Below are 22928 nucleotides of genomic sequence, written 5' to 3'. Positions count from 1 at the left end.
GCCATTGCCCGATCCTCATCGACTGCTATTCTAGTATCTTCCTACTCAGATTCGTGATCAACCCAGTCGAAAATGCCTGCAAAGAAAGCTGCCGCTCCTGCGCCTAAAAAGGCTGCTGCCACCCCCGCTCATGCCTCATACAAAGGTACGTCGCAACGCTTCCTCGTGCACAACGCTGTCGGAATGCTTTGGACGAAGCATTTTCTGGATCGCGTCTCACTGCTAATCTCACGCGATAGATATGATCAAGGAAGCGATACTCAATGTGAGTCAATTCTCCTTGCGCCAAGGCGCTTCGATTGGGCCACTCTTAAGGACGACTGCCCCCATTACCATCAACATGCCATCGTTCAATGCGGTGTAGATCCAAGACAAATAGTGGGACATGTTACTGACGTGTCTTCTGTGAAAGCTCAAAGACAGGACTGGCAGCAGGTAAGAGATTTCACCATCATTCCATGCTTTGAAGTTCTCTGGGCTCTCCCGGTCGCATTTGTATCCGGGGCACCTAGCTGATACGGTCCACCACAACAGCCGTCAAGCGATCAAAAAATATGTCAAAGCCAACAACAAGGGCCTGACAACCGCGACTGATGCCCAATTCGATGTCATGTTCAACAAGGCTCTGAAGACCGGCGTTGATAAGGGTGACTTCACCCAACCCAAAGGTACGTCCCCACGTAATGGTTTGCCTAGGAAGTGGCGTGCTCCCCCCTTCTGGGCCATCAAAGAGTCGCCTAAATCTTCATTCCTGACTGACGCGTTCCTCTTAGGCCCGTCTGGACCCGTGAAGCTGGCGAAGAAGGAAGCCAAGCCGACTGCTGCCAAAGCAGCTGCCCCGAAGGTGAGGCCTGAGAATACCATCGTTTACACGCTTCCCATCGGCGCTGACAACGACATAGAAGGAACCAAAGGAAGCCAAGCCTAAGGCTGCTTCACCTACAGCCACCACCAAGAAGGCTGCACCAAAGAAGGCGGCCCCCAAGCCCGCCACCACGAAAAAGGCACCCGCTACCAAGAAGACCCCAGCTGCCAAACCAAAGGCTAATACGGCCAAGCCAAGGGCGAAGAAGACTGCTAAGCAACCAACTACCGTACGTTACTCGTCGCCATTTGTGAGGGCACTGGGCTGATGTGATCATAGGCACCTGCTGTTGTGGATGTCCCAACATCACTCACCAAGACCAAATCGGGACGCGTCACCAAGACCAAACAGACCGCACCAACCGCGGCAAAGAAGGCCGCCGCATCGAAGAAGACTCCCACAAAGAAAGCCACACCCAAGAAGTCGGCGACACCGAAGAAGACCGAGGCAGCTGCATAGGCTGTTCAGATGACCTGATGTCATCCTTCTTGTATTTGCTCTAGGGCGCCTTTCGGGTGGGCGGAGTATGGGAGAGCAAAACCGTGTCTAGGGCACCAACGACCCTTTGAGACGTCCAACCCGGGATGCGCGGATCGTTCTCGTGTGATTGTATGTACTGTGTGGCCTCTACGGAACCGCCGTGTGATGATCGGACTGTTTGATGGCGTTTGGGTAGTTTCATGGTCATATCTGGTAAATCTAAGGTGTACTTTACCTCAGAAGTCAAACACCTCGACATTGAGCATTCACTTAGTCCTCCAATGGATGTATGACTTGTTGCTTCTGAAGGTAGCCGGACGAAAACCTGCCATGGCTAGTGGGATCGGGGCCCAGGCACCTTAGACCGAAGCCTTGCAAAGCTTGATAGCCGGCAGGATCACCACCGTGTCAGGCCCGCAGGTTGGGTTGCGACAGTAGCTTTGAAATTGAGAAACCACGACAGTGTGTGAAACCTTCCCACTTCCAGATAGGATCGTCCTTATTGTCAGTTGCCTAATTTAGCGAGGGTTGGACACATGAAAAGGGGATGCGGAGACGACGTCATTTTTCATTGTTGGATGAGACCAGGGCTCTCACCCGGCACCGCATATTCGGGAGAGAAACTCGATTTCAAAATACTACGTACAAGATTATCTTGGTGACCACAATCATACGAGGGACCTTGGGGTGCTACAGACTTGCCAACTAAGATAAATTAGTGTACGTAGAACCCCTGGCAAGTGGGAAGTGTCATTCATAACCATAGTTCTGATCAGTCAAGTTTACTACGTACTACTAGTAGCATTCGAACCCAGCTTGAATCTCAATTGGCTAGCATAGTCTTGGCAAAGCTTTTCACTCGCTTTGCTGCAGTGCCGTGCATCTTGAATGAAGTTGCTTGCTGGAATAATGAAGAGCACTGCCGGCTATCATTAATCTGCAGCGGCAGGGAGAAAACATTCCTCAATGTAAATTATGCTTGCCAGAGTCACACCTGAGATCGAAGAGCCGTACGACTTGAAATGAACCTTCCGATGCGACGTAACATTATCAGCTGTAGATGAAAAAGCTGGTCTGGCAACTCTGAAAGGCAACGGCCGACTCATTCCACCACACTGGACTCATGAGACATAATGCCCGCTATATCCAGCGATGGTGCCGTTCCTGCCATTCCTGCCGGGGCCGACTCTTCCGCTGACCGCCTACCACGGAAATCTCACGAAAAGACCCTGAAAGGTGTCTTCGCGGTCACGAACGGCACCGGGCCAGATCGCGGACTTCCAGAACACAAGCCTGACCCGTTCAAAGCTCTGAATGGTCTGAAGAACGGCAGTTTCCACTCATTGCCCATTGGAACACCACCCGGGAGCGCAAATGGTGGGAGAGAAAGGTCGCATTCAAAAGCTGGCAGCACACGCTCGATAGGAAGCGCCAGAGGACGCCTCGCTGAAGTGGGAAGATTGTCATTGCAGGAGGAGCGGCATCAGAGAACTCCTGTGCAGGAATACCTACCAAGAGGCCATGTTAATGGGGTTCATGGAGATATTACCAAAACACCATCGAAGCAGAGACAGGAAGGGCATGGTGAATACTTCCCTCCAATTGACAGTCGCCCGCAAGACGAGACATCGGCTGCACATTCGACTGTTCTCGCGCACCAGGATGCTCCCGACTCCATCACAAATCAGCTTCCACCCAACCGTTTCTCTTCTCCGCCGGGAATATTTACTTCCATTAGCCAGGACGCATCATCGGCCGCTCTCCCACGATTAGCACATAGACATACACTTACGATACCCAAATCCTCGACCACGAACACTCGACCCTCCCGCGATTTCTCTTTCAATGCTGCCCAACCAGAAGATGCGATCTCGGCCGCAGGACGAACATCACCAGTCGCTACGGATCAACCTCGAAATCGACGCGCATCTCTGGGGCTAGCGAGACGCACCACAAAACCTCTACCATCCGATTCCCATCCAGATGAATATCCTCCAGACGAAGATGCAATGCGATGGACGGAAGCGATACGCCAGAAAAGAGCAAGTAGACGGAAGCGAAAAGAGGAGGAAGACGATGATCGTGTTATAGTCGGCACGAAGGTTGATCAAGGCCACGTGAACTGGGTAACGGCCTACAACATGCTAACAGGAATCCGCTTCACTGTCTCACGTACCAATGCTAAGATGGACCGAGAACTGACAGAAGCGGATTTTGATGCGCGGCATAAGTTCTCCTTCGACATTACTGGCAATGAGTTGACTCCTTCGGCCAAGTACGATTTCAAATTCAAGGACTACGCTCCTTGGGTTTTCAGACACCTTCGCTCAATTTTCGGGCTTGATCCAGCTGATTACCTTATGTCACTGACTTCCAAATACATTCTCTCTGAGCTCGGATCTCCTGGCAAATCCGGATCGTTCTTCTATTTCTCCCGGGACTACAAGTATATCATCAAAACAATACACCATGCCGAACATAAGCTGCTCCGGAAGATCCTACGAGAGTACTACAAACATGTGATTGACAACCCAGATACATTGATCAGCCAATTCTATGGATTACATCGGGTAAAGATTCCGTACGGATGTAAGATACACTTCGTTGTCATGAACAATCTGTTTCCACCACATCGTGACATCCACCAGATGTTTGATCTGAAAGGAAGCACGATCGGGCGTGATTTCCCAGAGGAGGATCTGGCGAAGAACCCTCGGGCGACTCTGAAGGACCTGAACTGGTTGAGAAGAAATCTCCACCTCGAGTTAGGGCCTGGCAAGAGGGAGGCTTTCCTTGAGCAGATGAAGCGGGACGTCTCGTTGCTTCAGCGACTACATATCATGGACTACTCAATGCTGGTGGGCATCCACGATCTGGAAAAGGGGAATGAGGAGAATGTGCGTGAGAACATGCTCAAGGTGTTTCAGCCTGGTGGTGAGAGGAAAGAGGGTGATATGACCAACATGCTTACCCGGACGCCTTCTAGAATGGAGAATGCTCTGAAGGCAAAACAACTGCGCTTGACCTTGAAGAAAGAAAAGCCTGTGCCCATGGGTATGGTGCAGGCGAAGATGCCGGATGAGATGGCGGATGAGCGGAAAGATAGGATATTCTACTCCGATGATGGTGGGTTCCAAGCAACACACGACAATGGGCAGCCAGGCGAAGTCATCTATTACCTCGGAATCATTGACTGTCTTACCCACGTGAGTTCTACATCTTACATTCTCAGGCACGGTAAAGGCTGACTATCTCTGCAGTACGGATTTGTCAAACATCTCGAGCATTTCTGGAAGGGGTTATCAAACCCAAAGAACCAGATTTCCCCTGTCCCACCGCACGAATATGGAGAGCGTTTCATCAACTTTATCACCGGCATAACCATGACCGAAGAGGAAGCCGAGCGCAAGAAAGCTTCGGGATCTGAGCATGCAGGGCAGTCCTTTGATCATACTGTGTCGACAGTCGACGGTGCAACCAGATCCATTGACGCGGTCAGAATGAGCAGCCACTCCGACCGACAACCACGAAGTCCTGTCGACAAAACCATGGACAAGGCACAGAAGCAGGCGGAGAAGAGTGAAAGAAAAGGCGCCCACGAGCAAGCCATGCCAGACCGTACCCTGGGTACGATGAGAAGCTCCAGCACGGATCGAACACACGGAGGGGCTGGCTCTACATTACCTGTCGTCGAGGAGGCTGGGGAGGCCGGGTCAACGGGAGGAAGAAGCAGAAATAGCGTAGCAGGGAACGTTGTCGATGAGAAGGAAAGAGGCAGACCAGAGGATGAAGCGTCCCAAGGCGGTATCAGGAGGGTGATCAGTAACGAGGAGCCATTCACCGAAAAGGCTGATGCTGACGGGTTTGCGGGCGCGCCTGTGTTACCGCCTCTCATGACGAGCCCCGCCATGACGGATCCGGAGAAGAGCTTGGGTAGTGGTGGACTCGAGATGCCGGAAGGACTTGACATGCGGCATGGCGTTTGAGGGGGCCAGAGGAGCGCCGTTGTTGAGACTGTGGTGAACACACATATTCGCATTTGGGATTTGGTCTCAATGGAGCTGGGGTGACTGGTCAGCGGGTTTTTCAGCTGGGGTTGGCCAACACCTCAGGGCGTGGAGGGGCTGTGCGGAAGCCCAGCAGCGCCGGTGCACCACGGAGCGAGGCTCATCTCCGCCGCTGCTCGCTTTGTTTTGCATTGTATTGTATGCTTTTTTTTATCCATTTCGGTTCTGCATCAGGGAGCAAGCGTTTCATGATGGACGGATATATACACGTATAGAGATAGTGGCTGGGGCTCTGCTTGTGGGTTTTCATCCTCGATCGCAGGTCCAGCTGCCCTTGAGGTCAGGGTGAGAGAGAGCAGGTAGTAACTCCTGAGGTTAATGTCTTTATTGGTCGGCTCTGACCATGGACGATGATCCTTTGACTTGTCGGTTTTTGCACTTTTCATTGAGATAAATTGATGATGGGGACCTCCGGACCGTCATTTGTGTGGTCGAGTTAACTAGTAGTTATTTACTAAAAGTACTGTAGGGTGGTGTGTTCTGGGCTTTGGATTCTCACTGAAGTGCGTCCGCCAAGTCTTTATTTGTCGTCGTTCCTCCACAACCTGGACATTGAATTTTCACTTTTACGAACTGGCAGTTAGTACTAAGTTAGACAGATTGGAAGCTCTCTAGCATAAAGATTCCACCACTTTGGATTAAATGTGCCTCTATCATTCGGACTGGTACTAGTAGTGGGTCGCTAACTCTGGTACTGGTAGATTTTCCTGTGGTACTAACTAGTACCATCTCTTGAGTATCACGCCGATGCTTTCTGGTTACTTCGCGCTGCGCTGCAGTGCCACTTGACATGAAAAGCCCGCGGTAGCAGGGCCATTCATCATCACGATTTCATCTACCTAACTTAGCCAAGTCACATCATCTGGAAAGCAGGCATCAATGGGAGTCTGGTTGCTGTGACGGACGAGTGCAATGGATTTGGTTGGAAGTGTGGAATGTCATGGCTCTTCGATCTTTTATTCCTGATAGGTAAATCGAGGGAGGAATTGAGGGACAGTAGGATGGGGTAAGTACTGTTCTTAACTACGTGGCAATAATAATAGGAAAAGATCACCCAAGTGACCTGAAAATACATGGTTCTTGAATGCTCGATTGATCCCTCTTACTTACCAAGAAGAGCTTCTTGCCAAATCCGGTGATACCTTCGATCAGGATCAGGTGTTCGTCCAAGTTAGGGGTCAGAGATCCCCATGGCCTTACTAAGAAGTGTCTGGACTTGGGTCATGAGCTTCTCAACTGGTTGCAGTGGAGGAACAATGACCATGGCCTGAGGGGATAGAAGCTATTGTAGATGTTTGTCCTGAATCACTACTAACTAGTTAGTATGTAATCGGATGATTGGGAAATCGGACCTTTGATTGTGGTCATCGATTCTTCCTTTCCGAGGTCTTCCATTGTTTTTGCAAGGTTTCATCACATGGAGACTGGTGAGTAAGGTTTGTTGCAACGAGACGACAATAAATATTTGTCCGCCAAGAGCCTCCATAAATATTTACTTACATGTGCTGTCTTTACGTCCAATGCCACACCTCAAGTTCCCGACCGGTCAGACAGAGGGGACGCATCTAGCGTCCTTGAAGCAGATAGGAGGAAAGGTAGTAAAAGAATAAACAAGCAAACCGCAGGCAGGGACAACGTCCATGACGCATACTACCATATGGGGGGTCTACTATCTCAGGTCATGTCTAAGAGATCACCGTGCCTTGAATTAGTGTCGGATGGTCTTGGATATGATTTTATGCACAACTTCGATCTTCCTCTGCTGAGGAGAATGAAGTCAGATTCCATATCTCCGATCTGGTGTCTAAGTTAGGTGCGGAATATCGTCACTCGAGCCGGACTGGAATCAAGGGATGAACACTAGCGAGCGAGGTATTTAAAATACCCAGTGCCGGGACAGCAGAGTATCAAAAACCCCCCTGAGACAGCAATAGGAAATCAGATATCATCATCAACTCAATCACTGGGCTGACGGTACTGATCTATGGCACTGTGCGTTTACTCTCAACCAAACAATTCCATCACCACCTTACTTCGATCCCCTGATTTGCTTCGTCCTGGCGTATACTTAGTACTAAATAAGTACCCGATGTTGGGTTTCGGGTGCTGGACATGATATAGCCTTTTCTTGTTTGGACGAACGAATGAATAAATGAATCGATAAAGCGTGGTTTGTTGGAGTTCGACTGGGAGTGACTACTGGTTGGTAATGGAGTTGCTGGATGCTGGCCAGCTACCTACCTACTAGGGGCTAGGTGTCAAGAGGTCAGAGGTTGACTGTTGAATGATGGAGATCAGCAGAGGACAGGCTTGCTCGCTCGGTAACGGGACAAGCGTCTGACACGCTACAATAGAAGAGGGAAAAGAGTTCATGGATGTTCAATTTCTCATGTCAAACCCAGCACCATGGAGAGGGACGCGCCCCTAACGACCTCCAAACACGTCTTTCTGCGTACCGATGATCAATCCTCCATGCCCAACTTCTTCAACTCCTCTAAGAACTCCCTCGCATTGACCATCTCTGTGCTCCCATACACCACGCGTCTGTTCCTCGCTCCTCCAGAACCCGCAGCACCAACACCCCCTCCACCTGATATGCTGGTCCTCTTGACCCACTCTTGCAGGTTCCCATACTCATCCATGCTCCCGCCGCCAACAGTAAACACAATCGCTTCATTGAAGCCCTGTCTCCGCTGTCCGAAACTGGCCCCGGTTCCGGGTCCCGCACTCCCAAGGCCACCTGGCATCGTTGCCCCTCCCCCTCGAGCGGAGGCTACTCCCGGCCCGCCCGTCGTCCCCCTGGCATGCGCATTCCTCGGGTCAAAGTACAGATAATTCTCCGTCTTGGCTATGGCGGACGATGAAGCGGCCGTAGGGTCCATGATCGATTCCAAAATTTTCGTCAGCGTTAAGTCGCGGTTCGCGGGGAGAAAGTTCTTGACTCCCGAAACGAGTGCGTCGAGGTTTACATTACCGAAGGCGGTAGAGGAGAGGCGATCGGTAAAGTTCTTAGAGAGGCTGGTTAGGCCACCGAAGAGAGGCTGTTGAGTTGCGGCGGAGGAGGATTGTTGCGAGGTTGGCGCGGTGGTCATCATGGTCATTTTGGTTTCTAAGCGCACTCGTTGGATGTATTTGAGTGCGGGAATAGTGTCACCGCAACCGGCGGTTGTCAGTGCGGATTCGAAGCGGTTCATTTCGGCTTTGGAAGGCTCGGATTCGGTGCTCAGATACCAAATGATGAAGATGCGGAGTTTGTCTAAAGGGTCGTTGCCCTTGTCTTCTGCTGTTATGAGTTGTAAAATCTGCTGGGCGGTTTGCTTTGTAATGTTCTCTTCCAGCTGGAAGAAATTGTCGAGTTGACGATCTTTGATGCCTTTGAGCAGTGCGGTCGCAATGTTCATGTGCATGTCCAATATCGCCTTTCGTTCACGAAGCTCGGGAAGGAGGGTGATGGCTGCTTTGAGGTGAGCGGCTGAGGAGGAGTTGTCGTTCAGATCTTCGATACTGGAGACACCTGTCTTTCTGGTGATGTCATCAGCGTCGGTCTTGTAGCGGGTGAGCTCTGAATCAATATCCTCGGCTACCTGGGGAAAAGGAACGCTGGCATTGCGTGCCCAGAAAAAGTCACCCGCGTTAAGGTCGTAGGCTCGAGTCTTGGGGGTGGTACTTGCATCTTCAGATACAGGAACCGTGATTCGATTCAGGTGCATCATCAGCACGTCATGCACAAGGGATTGATAGGTCCACGAATGTGACAGCATTGGTATAAGGTCAACTTTCCGATCCACTATTATAAGCACTGGACGGGAAGAAGGAACATAAGTAACAGTCCCTTGAGCTTGATTCGCACTCGAGAAGAGATTGTCTTTCGAGTTCAAAACATGGTCTCGAAGTTTACGATCAAGCTTGGCTGCAATGTCCTGCGCTGCTCCGCCCTGTGGACATCTGATAATGGGGATTGAGCCCATGGTCACACTGACACTGAAAAGCCCGCTGACAATTCTATCAATGGATGAGTCCACATCTGCATCTGTCGCCTTTGCGCTGTTCAGGGTCCAGTAGGCTTCCTTGCCCATGCCCAGACTGAACAGATCTGGCTCCGCAACGATGAAATTGAGGTATTGATCGTAAACTTGTGCTATGCTCTCTGCAGTATTTGTGGCAGCTATTTGAGCAGCAAAATCTTCGAGCAAAGGGCGAGGGATGGAGGTGAGAAAGTTGACGTAGGCAGGAGAGTAGAGTTCACGGGCAAGGTCGGAGCATATTAGCTGAATGTTGACAGCTGTAGGCTCGACAAGATACAGGACAGGGACATCAGGTATTGGGTATCGAGGCGAGTTGATGTTCCTGCTTATCATCAGTCCTGGAATGCGTGATCCGAGCTCGTAGGTACAAACCTACGTACAGATGTATCGTCACACCCCGTGACCGCAGGTCATTGACGCGTAGCACGCTGCTAATGATATCTCGACCAAGGTTATCAAAAACCAGCACCTTCCAGATCGGCTCTCCATCTTCGTTGAGGATGGCGGTTGACTGTGGTATGAGGCCGTTTGTATGGGCTTCGTGGTTGGCTTTACTTTCTGGGCTCTGCGAATTCAAATTGAGAATCCTCTCAATCGATGCTTCTTCTTGTCAGTGCCAGTCATAGCGTTCCAATGAAGTATCATAACACACCAATCTGCCGATCCCTAAGAGACTGTGACTTCGCCATTATGCCCTGTTGGTATCACCTGATCCCATATAACCTAGCAAGGCGTCCAGGGTGAATCATGATGTCCGTGTAATCTGCAGCGAGAAGTGAAGATTCTGCCTCATATTCATGTCATGCAAGACGATGTGGCCTTTTGCAATGTCTGTCCCTACACGTAATATTCGTAGCATTCGTATTGAATTTCCGTAATGCTGCCAAGTTTTACAGGCACAACTTGAATGACTAAATCCGGATTGACGCTAAGCCACTTTGGGTGTAGGCTGCCTGCCGCGCTGAATTTCCTTCAAAAGCCAAACTCAACTTCTGCAACTCGAAACTCCGCAATTCCATCCACAACTCTTCCTCTGCAACTACTCCATCCTCGTCTCTTCATCGTAAACTTGAATCTGCAGGCTCTAATAAAGGCCTACATAAGCGTCTGTTCAGGAGAGCTTTTTCTGCTAAGTTCCTGGGAGCTGGGATTGGGTGGATGTGCAAGTGAAAAATGCGCGTTTTGGTACGCGTCTTCTAAGCTACCTACCTTAAGCTACAGATCCGCAGACTTGGAGGAGAATACAGAGCAGACGGAGGATATATGGTCATATCATCTCTGCAAGTCCACCGGTCAACTTGGTGCTGAGCAAACAGTGTCGCTCCGGTTGGGTGGTGCTGGTCACTTTGAGTTCAGGGGCCCCTTGCCACTGGTAGCAGATCTTCATAACACCCAGCAGGGGTTTTACAGTACAGACAGTCATCTACGCAGCTATACATTCCGGAGGCTATGCGATAATACTCACACGCGCCAGAGTCTACATTTTTCTCAATCCTGGCAGCCTACTACGCTTAATCAGTGCGGACGTTGATGCCATAGCCACTTTTTCCCATTCTGCAGCTCAAGGGCGGCATCTTGTCTAAAAGCGGCACTACCAAGCCGCTAAGAATATTTGTGTCACGTGATATCATAAGTCGTGGATCATCAACGCCATGAACAATTCCACCTCTCAAAACATGAGCACATCTCAGCCACAAAGGAACGATGGCAGTGCACTGGGAGAATTCTTCAATAGTGGCTTGCAGACATATGTGAACTATCCGTCAGAAAATGAAACTGCACCGGAAGAGTTCATGTGGGATCCTAGTCTCTTTACCAATTCACAAATATACTCTCCTCCTGCGGCGACGCATACACCCGCTTGGAACCAGAATGCGGCTGCACAGTCTCGAGATCCTCCACTTACGGCCTATGGCGCTCTTCAGTCATCATTCCAGCTTGGTCAGTATGGTCAGCCATCTTTTGACCTTCGTCAGCCATCGCCCCAACCCGCGCATGACCCCAGATTGATCTCTCGACCTTCACCTTCACCAACACCATACAGTCACCATAATCCTCAGTCGGCAATGTTATACCGAGATCTTTCCTACCAAAACCAGCAACAATTCAATCCACAATCAATGGTCTACCCTCAACGTCCCAACTCTACCTCCACGCCCACATTTGATGGCCACGCCAATCGGAGCCCCTACTTCAATTATGGTTCTCATATGGCTGGGCAGTCGCAGTTACAGGTAAATCCGCTCCGACATCAGGTTCTTCCGAATGCTTATCTTCCGCAGTCCCTCGATCTTACGAACAGCTTGGGTGGCTTTCCTGAACAGCAGCAGCAGCGGCCGGCTGCCCCTTTTATTGATCCTTCCTTCCTCACAGCGAATGGGCTGCAACGTCAGAGAATCGATTCTGCTCAAAGTCAGTAAATCATCCGGTCTTGTTGCTTTGTCTAACATCAATACACAGACATCTATCCTTTTCTGGGACAAGAAAATGTCCACTCTCAGCCTGGCGGTATGTAGGGCCTGCGTTGCTGCATATGACTTTTACTGACCCTCTCAGGCCAGCATACGTCACTCTCGACAACGCCAAATCCTGTACATGGGAGTAATGTACCGACAAGTCAGACTGGAGCCTTCATGGGAGTTTTTGTTCCGCATAAAACGGACAAAGCCACTGCAAAAGTGCGCAAACCAAAAGATCCAAATGCGCCCAAGAAGCCAAGAGGTCGGCCGAGAAAGGACGCTTCTCAAACATCAGCGAAGCAGGAGACGGATGCCTCAACATCAGAATCAGACTCAGACGAGCTTCAAGGAGAGGAGAAGGCCGAGCCGTTGCCTGATCTGCTTCGTGATCCAAGACCAGAGAGTGCAGACAAAGTGATCTACGATGTTGCAACTGCTGTGTGGTCTCCACGAAACAAACCGGCTGTGGCAGAGAATGTCAGAAAGGGCATTGCACTTTTCGGAGATGTAGTCAAACAACAGCGTGACGCATGGAAGGTAAAAAACGAAGCTTTGAAACAAGCTGAACTCGCCAACACCACTGCCATCCCCAGCCTCAAGCAAGAGGTGGCCCAATTTCGAAAGACGATTGAGACCATGGCTGATCAAGCCCTTCGCTTTGGTCACCCGGCACATCTCGCGAAGTACGTATACCCCTATCTTTTCCTCTGTCTATTGTCATTGGGCCCTGTGGGGAGACATAGAAACGCACTGTTATATTCGAGAAGTTGCCTTGATTGCCATTTATGTAGCACTGAAACTATGGATCAAAGCTCGTGGAGCCTCTTCAAAGCCATAATAAAGGCCTAAGTAACGCATATGGGATCAAACCATGCTACCGTACCCAGAAGTGCATATACACATGCAATTTCACTGCTCCTACAACGCTGAGCATGGGCTTGAAGCCCCCATCAGGTTGTCCCTGAATGTCTTCCATGATGTGGTACCGGACGCTGAACAATTTACATAGCCCTGATCAATATAGCTTTGATGTCACGCATTGTGTCCCAAATTCCCATCGACTTCATTAATCAAATAAGCTAATTCTTGTTCAGGCTCGGAGAAAATCCGTTTACCATGTCTGCTCTCCAATCTTTTCTGGTGGATCGAATCAACGCTCTCGACATGGATGGTGATCTTGTGAAGAGTATATTGAAGGTATGTGTTACTGCTGGCCTGTGACATGGTCTTAGCTGATCATGTTTTATTAGCTCATGGATCGCTTTACCACCCTGGACGAGGAGATGCTAGAGAAGACCAAAACCTCCAAGATCTTGACCCGTCTCACTAAGAAAGCTGGCAACGAGGTCAAAGCTTTGGCTCAGTCGGTGCTGGACCATGCTGCTGCTGCTTCAAAGAAGAAGGCCGCAAGCTCAACTAAAGTAGAAGGTGGAGATTCTCCTATGGCAATGAATGACCCAAAAACTGCTTCTGCAGCTGGCCTCAAGCGAGCGCGAGAGGCGGATGGGGGATCTTTGCCAGCAACAAAACGCACAGTGGTTCTCACGACCGTCAAGCAAGCCTCCAAACCGCTAGCTTTGCAGAACGCAGAGCGAAAGAAATTGGAATTAGCAGCAACCAAGGCTAAAACCCCAGCTACTACGGTGAACGGCACTTCCAGCACTGCTCCTGCTGCCGCCTCAAAGGCTGCAGTGGCAGCTGCAATGCCACCGAAGCCTTCACCGAGTCCGTTCTCTGCTCTGATGTCTGCGTCCAAGAAGCCTGGCACGTCGATTGCCGCTCGTGCAGCTGCTGCCAAAGAGAAAGCTAGCGCGGCTCCTGCTCCAGTCACGAAAAAGCCATCGCCACCACCGGTAGCTGTCGTCAAGTCTGAGCCAGCCGTCGCGCCTGTCGCCAAGTCCACTTTCTCCTTCATGGACACTCTTGCCGATATGAGTCGGCCGAAGCAGATTGAAGAGAAGAAAGTTGATGACAGACCACCCGAGACGGAGGAAGAGCGAAAGAAGCGACTTAGAAAAGAGGAGCGCAGAAAACTGCGGGTTTCATGGGCGCCTGAGAATGAACTCACCCAGATCAAACTGTTCATTCATGACCCTGAAGAGGAGATCGGCCAAGCAGACAGTGCCATGCGGGACGTCGATGATGTAGGTGGTGAAGGGCGGATGCTTAAGCTGCACAAAGATCTAGAGGATCTTGATGACGATGACGATGGGCGCCCCAATGCCGAAGACATGGAACCATATAGAGCTCCGACAGAAGTTGACTTCACCGTGATCGATGAAGCCGCTCGAACAGGAAGCTTCTTGCGCCGTGGGGGTTCCGAAAAGCCAGAGAGTGCAGAGAAAGAAGCGCAAGACCTGCGAGAACAGAACACTCTGATGGTTGTCTATGCCTTGCCTTCTGATGTTCCACCGACACCAAAAGAGCCACCTGCCGCGGGTGACGAGGATGATTACACTCCTTTGACTTCATTTGGGGAGCCGGAAGAAAAGACCCGACACCGTGAGAAACAATATTATGAGCAGATCAGAGCTCCTCCTCAACAAGCTGCCGCAACCACACCAGATCTGAATGCCATCCTCAACCTCATGAAGCAGAATCAGCAACCACTGGCTCAGCAACCAGCATACAACACCTTTACTCCCCAGCCTGCACCGCAACAGCAGCCGGCTCAAGGTGTGGACATTAGCAAGATCCTGGCCGTAATGAGTCAGATGCAGCAGCCCCAACCCCAAGCTCAACCTGTCATCCCTGCTCAACCCCAACAACAGGGCGGCCAAGTCAATCTCGCTGCTCTACTGGCGCAAATGCAAGGCCAAACCCAGCCTACCCAACCTACCCAACCTACCCAACCCGCACAACCTCTCGCGTACGGTTACACTGGCAATCCGAATCCCTACCCCGGCGCAGATACCGAGTACTCTCGCAAGCATGGCCGCAATGAGTCGACTTCTGAATATGAAGATTATGCATGGAAGAAGAAAAAGCCCGCCAGCGGATCCGGAGGCGCAGGAGGGGGAGGAGGGAATGCCGGCTCAGCCAAACCTCATCCCAAGGCCAAGACGGTGATTTGCAAGTTCTGGCAGGAAGGGAAGTGTAAGAAAGGGGATGATTGTACTTTTATCCACGAGTGAATTCGCGGGCGGAACATGGCATGTTCCCGATTTGACGCATATGCATCTGAAGAGGAATTGCAGGCGGACTTTTTCTCTTCTGTGAACATCAGCGTTCGGGTGGCGGGTGGGTTGCATTTGCAGGTGTCCGGTGGGAGAATAGGCCGCCGAGTCTCCAGTGACATGAAAGTCAAGCACCCGTCAGCGAGCGGGACATTGTTGTTGTTGTGTGTGAGATGCTTGAATCAATAGAGCACGGGCGTCCCGCAAAAAGATCTTTACATCCCATGCACGCGAAGCCTGCAATGGATGGCGGCGCGTAATACTATCAAAGTAGATCTAGCAGCGTATCTACAGAGCTCATGCAGGCTTTCTTGTTCAGTGTCGATTGCAAACCGCCACCCTCTCTATCCAGCATCCAGCGTAGGCTGTCGGTATAGCTCTTTCTCGGCCTCTGGAGATTAGTTACCTAATGCGACGATGCATGCATGCTTCTAGACTCCAGTGACGGACGCCTTACACCTATACATATACATACATACATATATATATATACAGAGTTGGGGTTGATACAAATTTCCCACTGTAGCAAGAGTCTCATCTCAGGTCAATCGAACCCTAGCTTCCCTCTTCCTTGCCCAGACTCCCCCCCAAAAAACCTGTTTTCCATCTTTGCCATCCACCCTGCCCACCCCGGCAGGTGAAGTAAGAAGGTACCTCACCTGAGGAAAAAAATCCAAAAACGGAAATTGGACAGAAGGAGGTTCGAACTCCTGCATCCTCACGGATAACGGTGTACAAAGTTGCAGACGACACAAATGTATCAGTTGTGCAAAGAACTTAAGACCGTCGCCTTAACCACTCGGCCATCTGTCCCGAGAAAAACTAGATATTTTTCGCATTTTAAAAATATATTTCATATTACTTTTTGTTTAGAGAAACCAAGAGGTGAAAGGAGTTCATGCAGGCCATTAAACCACCATAGCGACTTTCATATTCTACGCGTTCAGTGTTTTCTCTGGAACGGGAGGTTATGAGGCGGCGGCTACTCAAGGGATAAATGGGTCTCCTGCTGGGAAACAGGGGAGAGAGAGAGAGAGAGAGAGAGAGAGAGAGAGAGAGAGAGAGAGAGAGAGAGAGAGAGAGAGAGAGAGAGAGAGAGAGAGAGAGAGAGAGAGAGAGAGAGAGAGAGAGAGAGAGAGAGAGAGAGAGAGAGAGAGAGAGAGAGAGAGAGAGAGAGAGAGAGAGAGAGAGAGAGAGAGAGAGAGAGAGAGAGAGAGAGAGAGAGAGAGAGAGAGAGAGAGAGAGAGAGAGAGAGAGAGAGAGAGAGAGAGAGAGAGAGAGAGAGAGAGAGAGAGAGAGAGAGAGAGAGAGAGAGAGAGAGAGAGAGAGAGAGAGAGAGAGAGAGAGAGAGAGAGAGAGAGAGAGAGAGAGAGAGAGAGAGAGAGAGAGAGAGAGAGAGAGAGAGAGAGAGAGAGAGAGAGAGAGAGAGAGAGAGAGAGAGAGAGAGAGAGAGAGAGAGAGAGAGAGAGAGAGAGAGAGAGAGAGAGAGAGAGAGTGGAGAGTGGGTGATTGGAGTTGCCCTCTCAAGACATCATATCAAATTAGGATGAGTCGTCTGGCGAGATACGTGGTGAAAGTATGGATACCTGCCTTCCTGAACGAGTAATTCAAGTAAATTCAGGTGCACACGCCGGGCCATCGAGTTCCTGTGGAACAGCTTCCTGTTTCACGGCTGGAATTATAATTCTTCCTGGACGGGGCAATCATACTTGATGGAAGATGCAGAGACGGCCGTTGCGGGACGGCCTTGGAGCCATTCCAGGGCGTCCATCGAACTCAAAAGAACAGCCGTGGTGGTACGACTGGGAGGGGTAAATGACAATGGCATGTAGACTAAGGAAGAAAAGATAGATACCTGGAGGTGGAAGGAGGATTTGGGAAGCGGCTATGATTGGCAGGATACAGTTCGAGGCACTGTTGGTATCGTTTGTTGCCTCAATTTGTGTTTACTTTGTCTGTCCCAACATGGACGTAGATGCACATTCATAACGCTGTATGCCAAGTCAAAATACAAGAGGAAAGAAGCGCTATACACGTCCTGGGATGGCGCTGTGCTTGGACGTGATGTACATAGCCTAAAGCCGTCTGTTTGAGCCGAGTCCGAGCCAGGCGCCTTGCGAACGCAACCATGATTGAAGAGAAGAAACGTTGACGAAAAGTCCCACTTAAACGCCTCGGAACTATTGACATTGTTAGCATGTCTGCCAGAATAGACACAGTCATGCGGGAGCTTACCATCCTGACAACCAAGAACCACATCGCACCTATAAACCTGAACAAACTCAACGCCGCTACACTCCAAAGCACCACGGCCATGTAGATAGTGGTCTTATTATCCTGCTCCTCCGGGTCCTGGTTGACTTCGATCCGATTTACGCCGGCGGCGCCCAACACCACTGCAGCCAATGCAAAATTGCAGAAGATCCACACAAGGACAACAGTTGATCGGAAGCCCTTGTAATAATCTTCCTTCTTCTCCTCCTCGGAGACTTTCTTGACTTCTTTCGGTGCTTTGATGCTGAACTTCTGAATTTCGGCTTCGTACAGAGCGTTGAGGTCGCCGTCATCCTGCGGAATCAAGATATCAACTTTCCCATCGGCCTTCACGTTGGCGGATGGGAGTTTCTCGGGTTTGTCATCCCCTTTCGTACCCCAGGTGATGTCGTGAGTGTTGCAAAAGGCATAAATGTTGAGAACGTTGATGTAAGTCGGCGTGAGAACGATGTACTGAATGAAACAGGTAAACATGTGCCATGGGTCGAAGAATAGAAGGCTAGCCACTATCCAAAGGACATAAGTTGAAAGAAGTGAGACGATCATGCTGAAAAACTGCGAGTTCGTGAATATAGTTGAGAAGGAAAAGTCTTGGTCGGCGAGCTCTGCCTGAATCGATCTGACGGTAACGAAGACAGCGGCAAATGTCAAATAGACCATCAAGAAGCACCAAAATATCACCATCGTCATGTAATATTTGCCGCTGCCTTGTGGCCTATTGCCCAGAGCCAAAATGAAGCAAGTGACCAGCGTAAGCAGGTAGGTCCATTCGAAAACGACGCCGAGAATCCTACCAGCAGTTCCAAGGAGATCCTCATTTCCCAGTGAGGTGGTGAGAATACGAAAGACGAGGAAGAAGTTGCCGATCGCGAACCAAGCAAACAGCATGTTGACAGTTTGGTAGATGAATTCGATAAACAGCATAAACTTCCGCATCGCGCTGTGATCGCTCCGCCAGAGTTGAAAGAAATGAGCTATGGCATAGACTGCTGCGAAAAAGGAGCCATTAAGCCATCTTCTCCGCTGAAGTATAAATTCAGCCATCCCATCCGGCACATCGGTCTCGCCACTTGCTGATTTCACATACTGCAATATCCAATGGCAATTACGCTTGGTGACAAGTTCGAAACAAAGGATACGGTCTTCGGCCAGATACATGTTTGCCGTGAATATGCCTGCGTTCGCATGCATCTTCTCGCCTGCGAAGTACTTCTCAAGAGGGCCATCACCATTCTTGTCGTTTTGCAGAGCGATATAGCGGTAGGCAGAGAAGGCCCCCGGTAGCACAGAGATAAATCCAAAGGCAGACTCTAGTGGCTTGTCAAGAATGTTTGACATTTTATATTCAAAGTTCTGGGTCGCCACGAGCGGGTTGATCAATTTCCTTCCACGGTCCAGCATGACCTTGATTTCACCACAGGCTCCTCCGCACATTGGTTCCAGGTCGAAAGCCTTCCACAATTGGTATATGGAGTCCTTGCCTGGCTTGGTGCCAGCATCGAGCAAAACACAAACATTCGGATCGAGAACTCGACCAAAGGCTTGGAAAAACCATCTGTGCGAGTTGATCTTCTTCTGATTTTGCTCCTTGAGGCAGAAAAGCATTTGCACCGGCGTGTTAGAATGCGGCTTGAGTATAACTTGTTTCCCTTTCAATTCCATCCCGACTTGGGTTGTATACTCATAGATGTGGGCTGTAACATTCTTTCCATTAACTTGCTGCTTCGCGATGCCATCCTGGTACACACCCAAGCCCGCCAAAACTGCTCTCGTCCTGGGGTTGATTTTTGCACGCCCGTCGCTTACCACACAGACTACGATCTTCTTCCAGGCCTGCTTACCCCATGTCTGACTTTTCGGTCTCGAACACATGTATTCAATATTCTTGAAAACTCCGATCATGGTACGGGCGAACAGAAAATCGTCTTCATTGTACATAGTCACTACAATGAATAGTTCTGTATGTCGAGGCGTAGCAAAAAGCTTCTGCCGTAGCGTAAAACGCTCATTGTAGAAATCCGAAGGGTCACAAGTTGCTGCGGAATACCGCATATGCGTGAACTCATCTCTCTGTGGAGCTTCGGCGTGAGGCACTTGACTGAGCAGTTTAGGGGGGATCGGGCAATCAAGAACTAGGTTTCCATTGAAAAGCTCTGTGGTCAGCTTCTGAGATTTCCATCGCTGTATACCCGGCCCGGGCATTGGGGCGTGCTCAATTGGTGGATCGTCCTGATATTCGGGCTGTAATTGTGGGTTAGGTCCGTATGGATCGTCAGCGTCCAGGATGGGCCGCTGGTCATTGTCGTCTTGGTAATGTTCTGTAGGAGTGGCGTATTGGTCTAGGGCATAATCGCCCTGGGGATGAGGAGTGTATGGTTGATTGAAGTAGGCGTCATGATGTTGTTCGGGAGATATGGCATAATCGTCGTTACCGTAGCCTGAGCTGTTGAAAGGAGGAGGTTGATGAGGATCGTATGCGCCACCTACATGCTCGACCGAGTACTTTGCCCGTATGTGTTAGTGTCGTTCTGCAGAATGTGGACGGAATAAGCGATTGACTTACTGTTGGCTGCATAGTAAGTCTATCGCTTGATGCCATGGGCATTTGTACGTGAGGAGGTTGCGGTCGGTATGGTTGATCTTCTAGCTGATAGCCCTGCGATAGATGTTGAGGTGAAGGTGAGCGATTTCCGTAGCTGGGATGCATGCCCGGGGATTGGTAGTCTTCGTCGTCGTCGTCACGACGGCCTGTACGCAGCGGTGTTAGTTGAGAAATGATATCGTGCACCGCGCATTGAGATGAGCTGCCGCTCCATCTCAGACCTCAATAATAACGGTTAAGGAAAGAAGTGTGGTGTGCAGTATCATTCTCCTTGTAGAAAGATGAATCCCAGGAGAAAAGGCAAGAGTGAGTACGTGGCTGCACCAAACATACCAAGACGGTTGTAGGACATGGCTCAGCGATGGGAGTCCGCCTCCCTGTTGACGTCTCCAGGTGGTCAATGTGTTGGAATGCGGAGAGTGTTGCCGCAGAACTCTGAGGCCGGATTGGTTTGGCAAAGATTTCGTACGAGATCTCCGTGCGTTTGCAAAGATAGTGGAATTGCGAAACGATGTGAGCAAGGGTGGGCTGTGTCGAGTGTTGATCAGGGGTACGAGGCTCTCGCTGTCAGCTGCGGGAATGTTTACTTTTTGAGGCACAAGATCTCGACCGAGGGCACGATTGAACACAAAGTTTGCCAGAGACGACTGGCTTCTGTCGCGATGACTGCAGTCATACGGCCGCCTTCTAGCATATACTAGCAATGAAATCAATTGTGGATTGAATGAATTAAGAACATGTGTGTGTGGATGGTGTGAAACGCAGTTTTGAACCTGCTGTAACAACGCCCAGGCGACCGTAATAACATATTTCAGCTGATCCCGAGAGCTAGTTAACAGCGCCTCTGAGTACGCGCCAACATCCACGACTATCAGCCGCCACACTCTCCACTAGTATTGGATGTTTTATTTAGCTTAGTTATAGAAGCCCCTTGAGGCACAGTACCTAAGTCGGGCGCATTGGGATTAAGTTCTACGATAGAACGTACGGCGGCGTCGTCTTATGGCTGGCATGGCTGGCGTGTCTAGACCAAGCTCTGGCACTTTCCACGTTTGGATATATCTGTTTCGAGACTACGACCAGAGACAATTCACTGACTGTACTGTATATCATGTCCCTCAAAGCATATTCGGCGCCAAAGGATATCTCGCTGATGCTACATTTATGATCGGACCTTTCTCTTGTCACAATCAAGCAATACCGGGAGTATAACCCTCTTTTAGTTTGACGACAGACAACTATCGTTTGAGGTCTCGTCTTTGCCTCTACCCAACACTGGGACCAGTCTTTGTCCTTGTCTTTGGCATGCGCAATCCAACCCATTATATCAGTCACCTTTTCGACAGCACACACAGCCCAATACCGGCGCACACTAACGCCATGCCTAACCAGGTATCCTTGCTGATGATTTTGCCATCGACGTACCAATCGCCTAAGACGGTGAAGAGGAAGGCCAGTGAATTCGTGATTGGCACTGTAAGAGAGAGCTCTGTGTTTAGGGAGATAGAAGTAAGCAATGTGGCCCACTTGAGAGCGGTGGGTGGAATCGAGAAGCTCAATAGAACGACGAGGTCTGCAATTGGCTGAGTGAGTGCTATTGCTGCATGGCCTTTGCGACCGTGATGATGTGCAATTGCCAGAGACAGATTGATATCCCTACAAGCAAGGCATGCATCCCAATTTGTGGTCCAAAAGCCTTAGATACACGACTTGAAAATGACAGAGTATGAAAATGAAGAATGTTTCGGAGTCACCTCACCAGCCTTTCCAACGAGCAGGAAGAACCAGACACTTCCTGTTAAATTGCATAACAGTGGAATGGCATATCCAGGGCTTTTCAGTAATCCCAAGATTGTAAAGAGGGCTTTGGCAAGCTGCCGAGTGAGCCAGCTGCGGTCAGGGTCTGTGATGGACGGATGTGTCGGAGTCGTGTATGTCAGCGCTGCACGGCGGATGAATGGTGTTGTGAACCCCCAACATAAGCCTACTATGAGAAAGGAGAGGACGTAAGCGAATGGAGATGGATTCGGTGTGTCGGACGAGATCATCTTCCAAAATAAGATTTGAGTGGTGCCGAACTCATAGACCGCTGATATGTGTCCAGGCTCGAGCAGTCTGCATCGTCGGTAATGCTGGATACTGATAATGTTATGGTGTCTGACTCGGGGTGAAGAGCATACTACGTAAACATGTTTGTGGGTGAAATGGTCTGTGGCCGCAAAGCAGAAGTGCGTGGATCTTGGCGGTGCTTTGCAACTGTACTGGGAGGTGGTGCTCGCAGATTAAGGGCATCGGGCCTTCGGGCAGTCTTCCGCCTGAGCAGATTAACGAACGGTGAACTGGGTGATTTCAATTTCGGCGTGACAATGGCTTTTCAGCCCTCATCCATAGTTACATCAACAAATAAGGTACGAATGGAGAGTATACCATTTCTCGCTAGCATTATGCTTTGAAACATCCTAGCTTTCAGACAATACACATAGATCGTTTTACTTTTTGAAGTTGTGGAGGCACACTTCTTTAAGCGAAGCATACGATCAAACATGTCACATTTGGTCCCATGACCATCATGTTAGAGAAGATCTTTGACATCCTTTCTTGGGTACAGATCCTGCTAAGATATTGATGAACTTACTACATAGCTGTAGTTTTTCTTGTAGCCAGATGAACGCAACCTCCTCAGCATATTTAGCTAGCTTGGGCGATATGCCAGTCGCAGCTTCGAAATAGCCCCGGCAACGCCATCGGGAGACTTAACGGGCAATGCTGACGCAATAGATATGGTATCTAAAGGTGCAATAATCGCGTTCACAGCATTCGAAGAAGAAGGTAAGACTCAGCAATCTTTGAGAGCTTAAATCTCACTTGCCAACTGTCTATGTTAGACATTAAAGACTCGGATCGGAAGCACCGAATAAGCTTTCATCATGCCACGGCCACATCCAGAGTGACAGTCACACGTGTATGCAGACCCATTACT

At 49.9% G+C, this 22928-nt stretch overlaps 5 protein-coding genes across 5 annotated transcripts; 3 read left to right on the top strand and 2 right to left on the bottom strand.

Moving 5' to 3' along the window:
- Window positions 1–72: 72 nt before the first annotated feature.
- EPUS_05077 (uncharacterized protein) lies at window positions 73–1324 on the top strand (the record flags this gene model as incomplete). Its single annotated transcript, XM_007805400.1, has 7 exons — window positions 73–145; window positions 240–358; window positions 413–435; window positions 535–668; window positions 774–844; window positions 903–1094; window positions 1145–1324. The coding sequence occupies 7 exons, from the start codon at window positions 73–75 to the stop codon at window positions 1322–1324; spliced, it is 792 nt and encodes a 263-aa protein (XP_007803591.1).
- A 1154-nt stretch (window positions 1325–2478) lies between these two features.
- On the top strand, window positions 2479–5331 carry EPUS_05076 (uncharacterized protein; the record flags this gene model as incomplete). The annotated part of the gene is made up of 2 exons (XM_007805399.1): window positions 2479–4551; window positions 4606–5331. 2 exons carry the CDS (start codon window positions 2479–2481, stop codon window positions 5329–5331), a joined length of 2799 nt encoding a protein of 932 aa, XP_007803590.1.
- A 2543-nt stretch (window positions 5332–7874) lies between these two features.
- Window positions 7875–10126, bottom strand: EPUS_05075 (uncharacterized protein; the record flags this gene model as incomplete). Its single annotated transcript, XM_007805398.1, has 3 exons — window positions 7875–9759; window positions 9818–10037; window positions 10090–10126. The coding sequence occupies 3 exons, from the start codon at window positions 10124–10126 to the stop codon at window positions 7875–7877; spliced, it is 2142 nt and encodes a 713-aa protein (XP_007803589.1).
- Window positions 10127–11089: 963 nt separating this feature from the next.
- EPUS_05074 (uncharacterized protein) lies at window positions 11090–15030 on the top strand (the record flags this gene model as incomplete). Its single annotated transcript, XM_007805397.1, has 5 exons — window positions 11090–11849; window positions 11898–11945; window positions 11994–12579; window positions 12991–13093; window positions 13147–15030. 5 exons carry the CDS (start codon window positions 11090–11092, stop codon window positions 15028–15030), a joined length of 3381 nt encoding a protein of 1126 aa, XP_007803588.1.
- A 2207-nt stretch (window positions 15031–17237) lies between these two features.
- Window positions 17238–20300, bottom strand: EPUS_05073 (Chitin synthase C; the record flags this gene model as incomplete). Its single annotated transcript, XM_007805396.1, has 4 exons — window positions 17238–17252; window positions 17308–19848; window positions 19910–20094; window positions 20282–20300. The coding sequence occupies 4 exons, from the start codon at window positions 20298–20300 to the stop codon at window positions 17238–17240; spliced, it is 2760 nt and encodes a 919-aa protein (XP_007803587.1).
- Window positions 20301–22928: the final 2628 nt, after the last annotated feature.

This window comes from Endocarpon pusillum (genome assembly GCF_000464535.1).
Source record: "Endocarpon pusillum Z07020 unplaced genomic scaffold scaffold4303, whole genome shotgun sequence".
In the NCBI taxonomy this organism is placed as follows: domain Eukaryota; kingdom Fungi; phylum Ascomycota; class Eurotiomycetes; order Verrucariales; family Verrucariaceae; genus Endocarpon; species Endocarpon pusillum.
The sequence above is the reverse complement of the archived record's forward strand: the minus strand, read 5'-3'. Positions and strand labels throughout refer to the sequence as shown.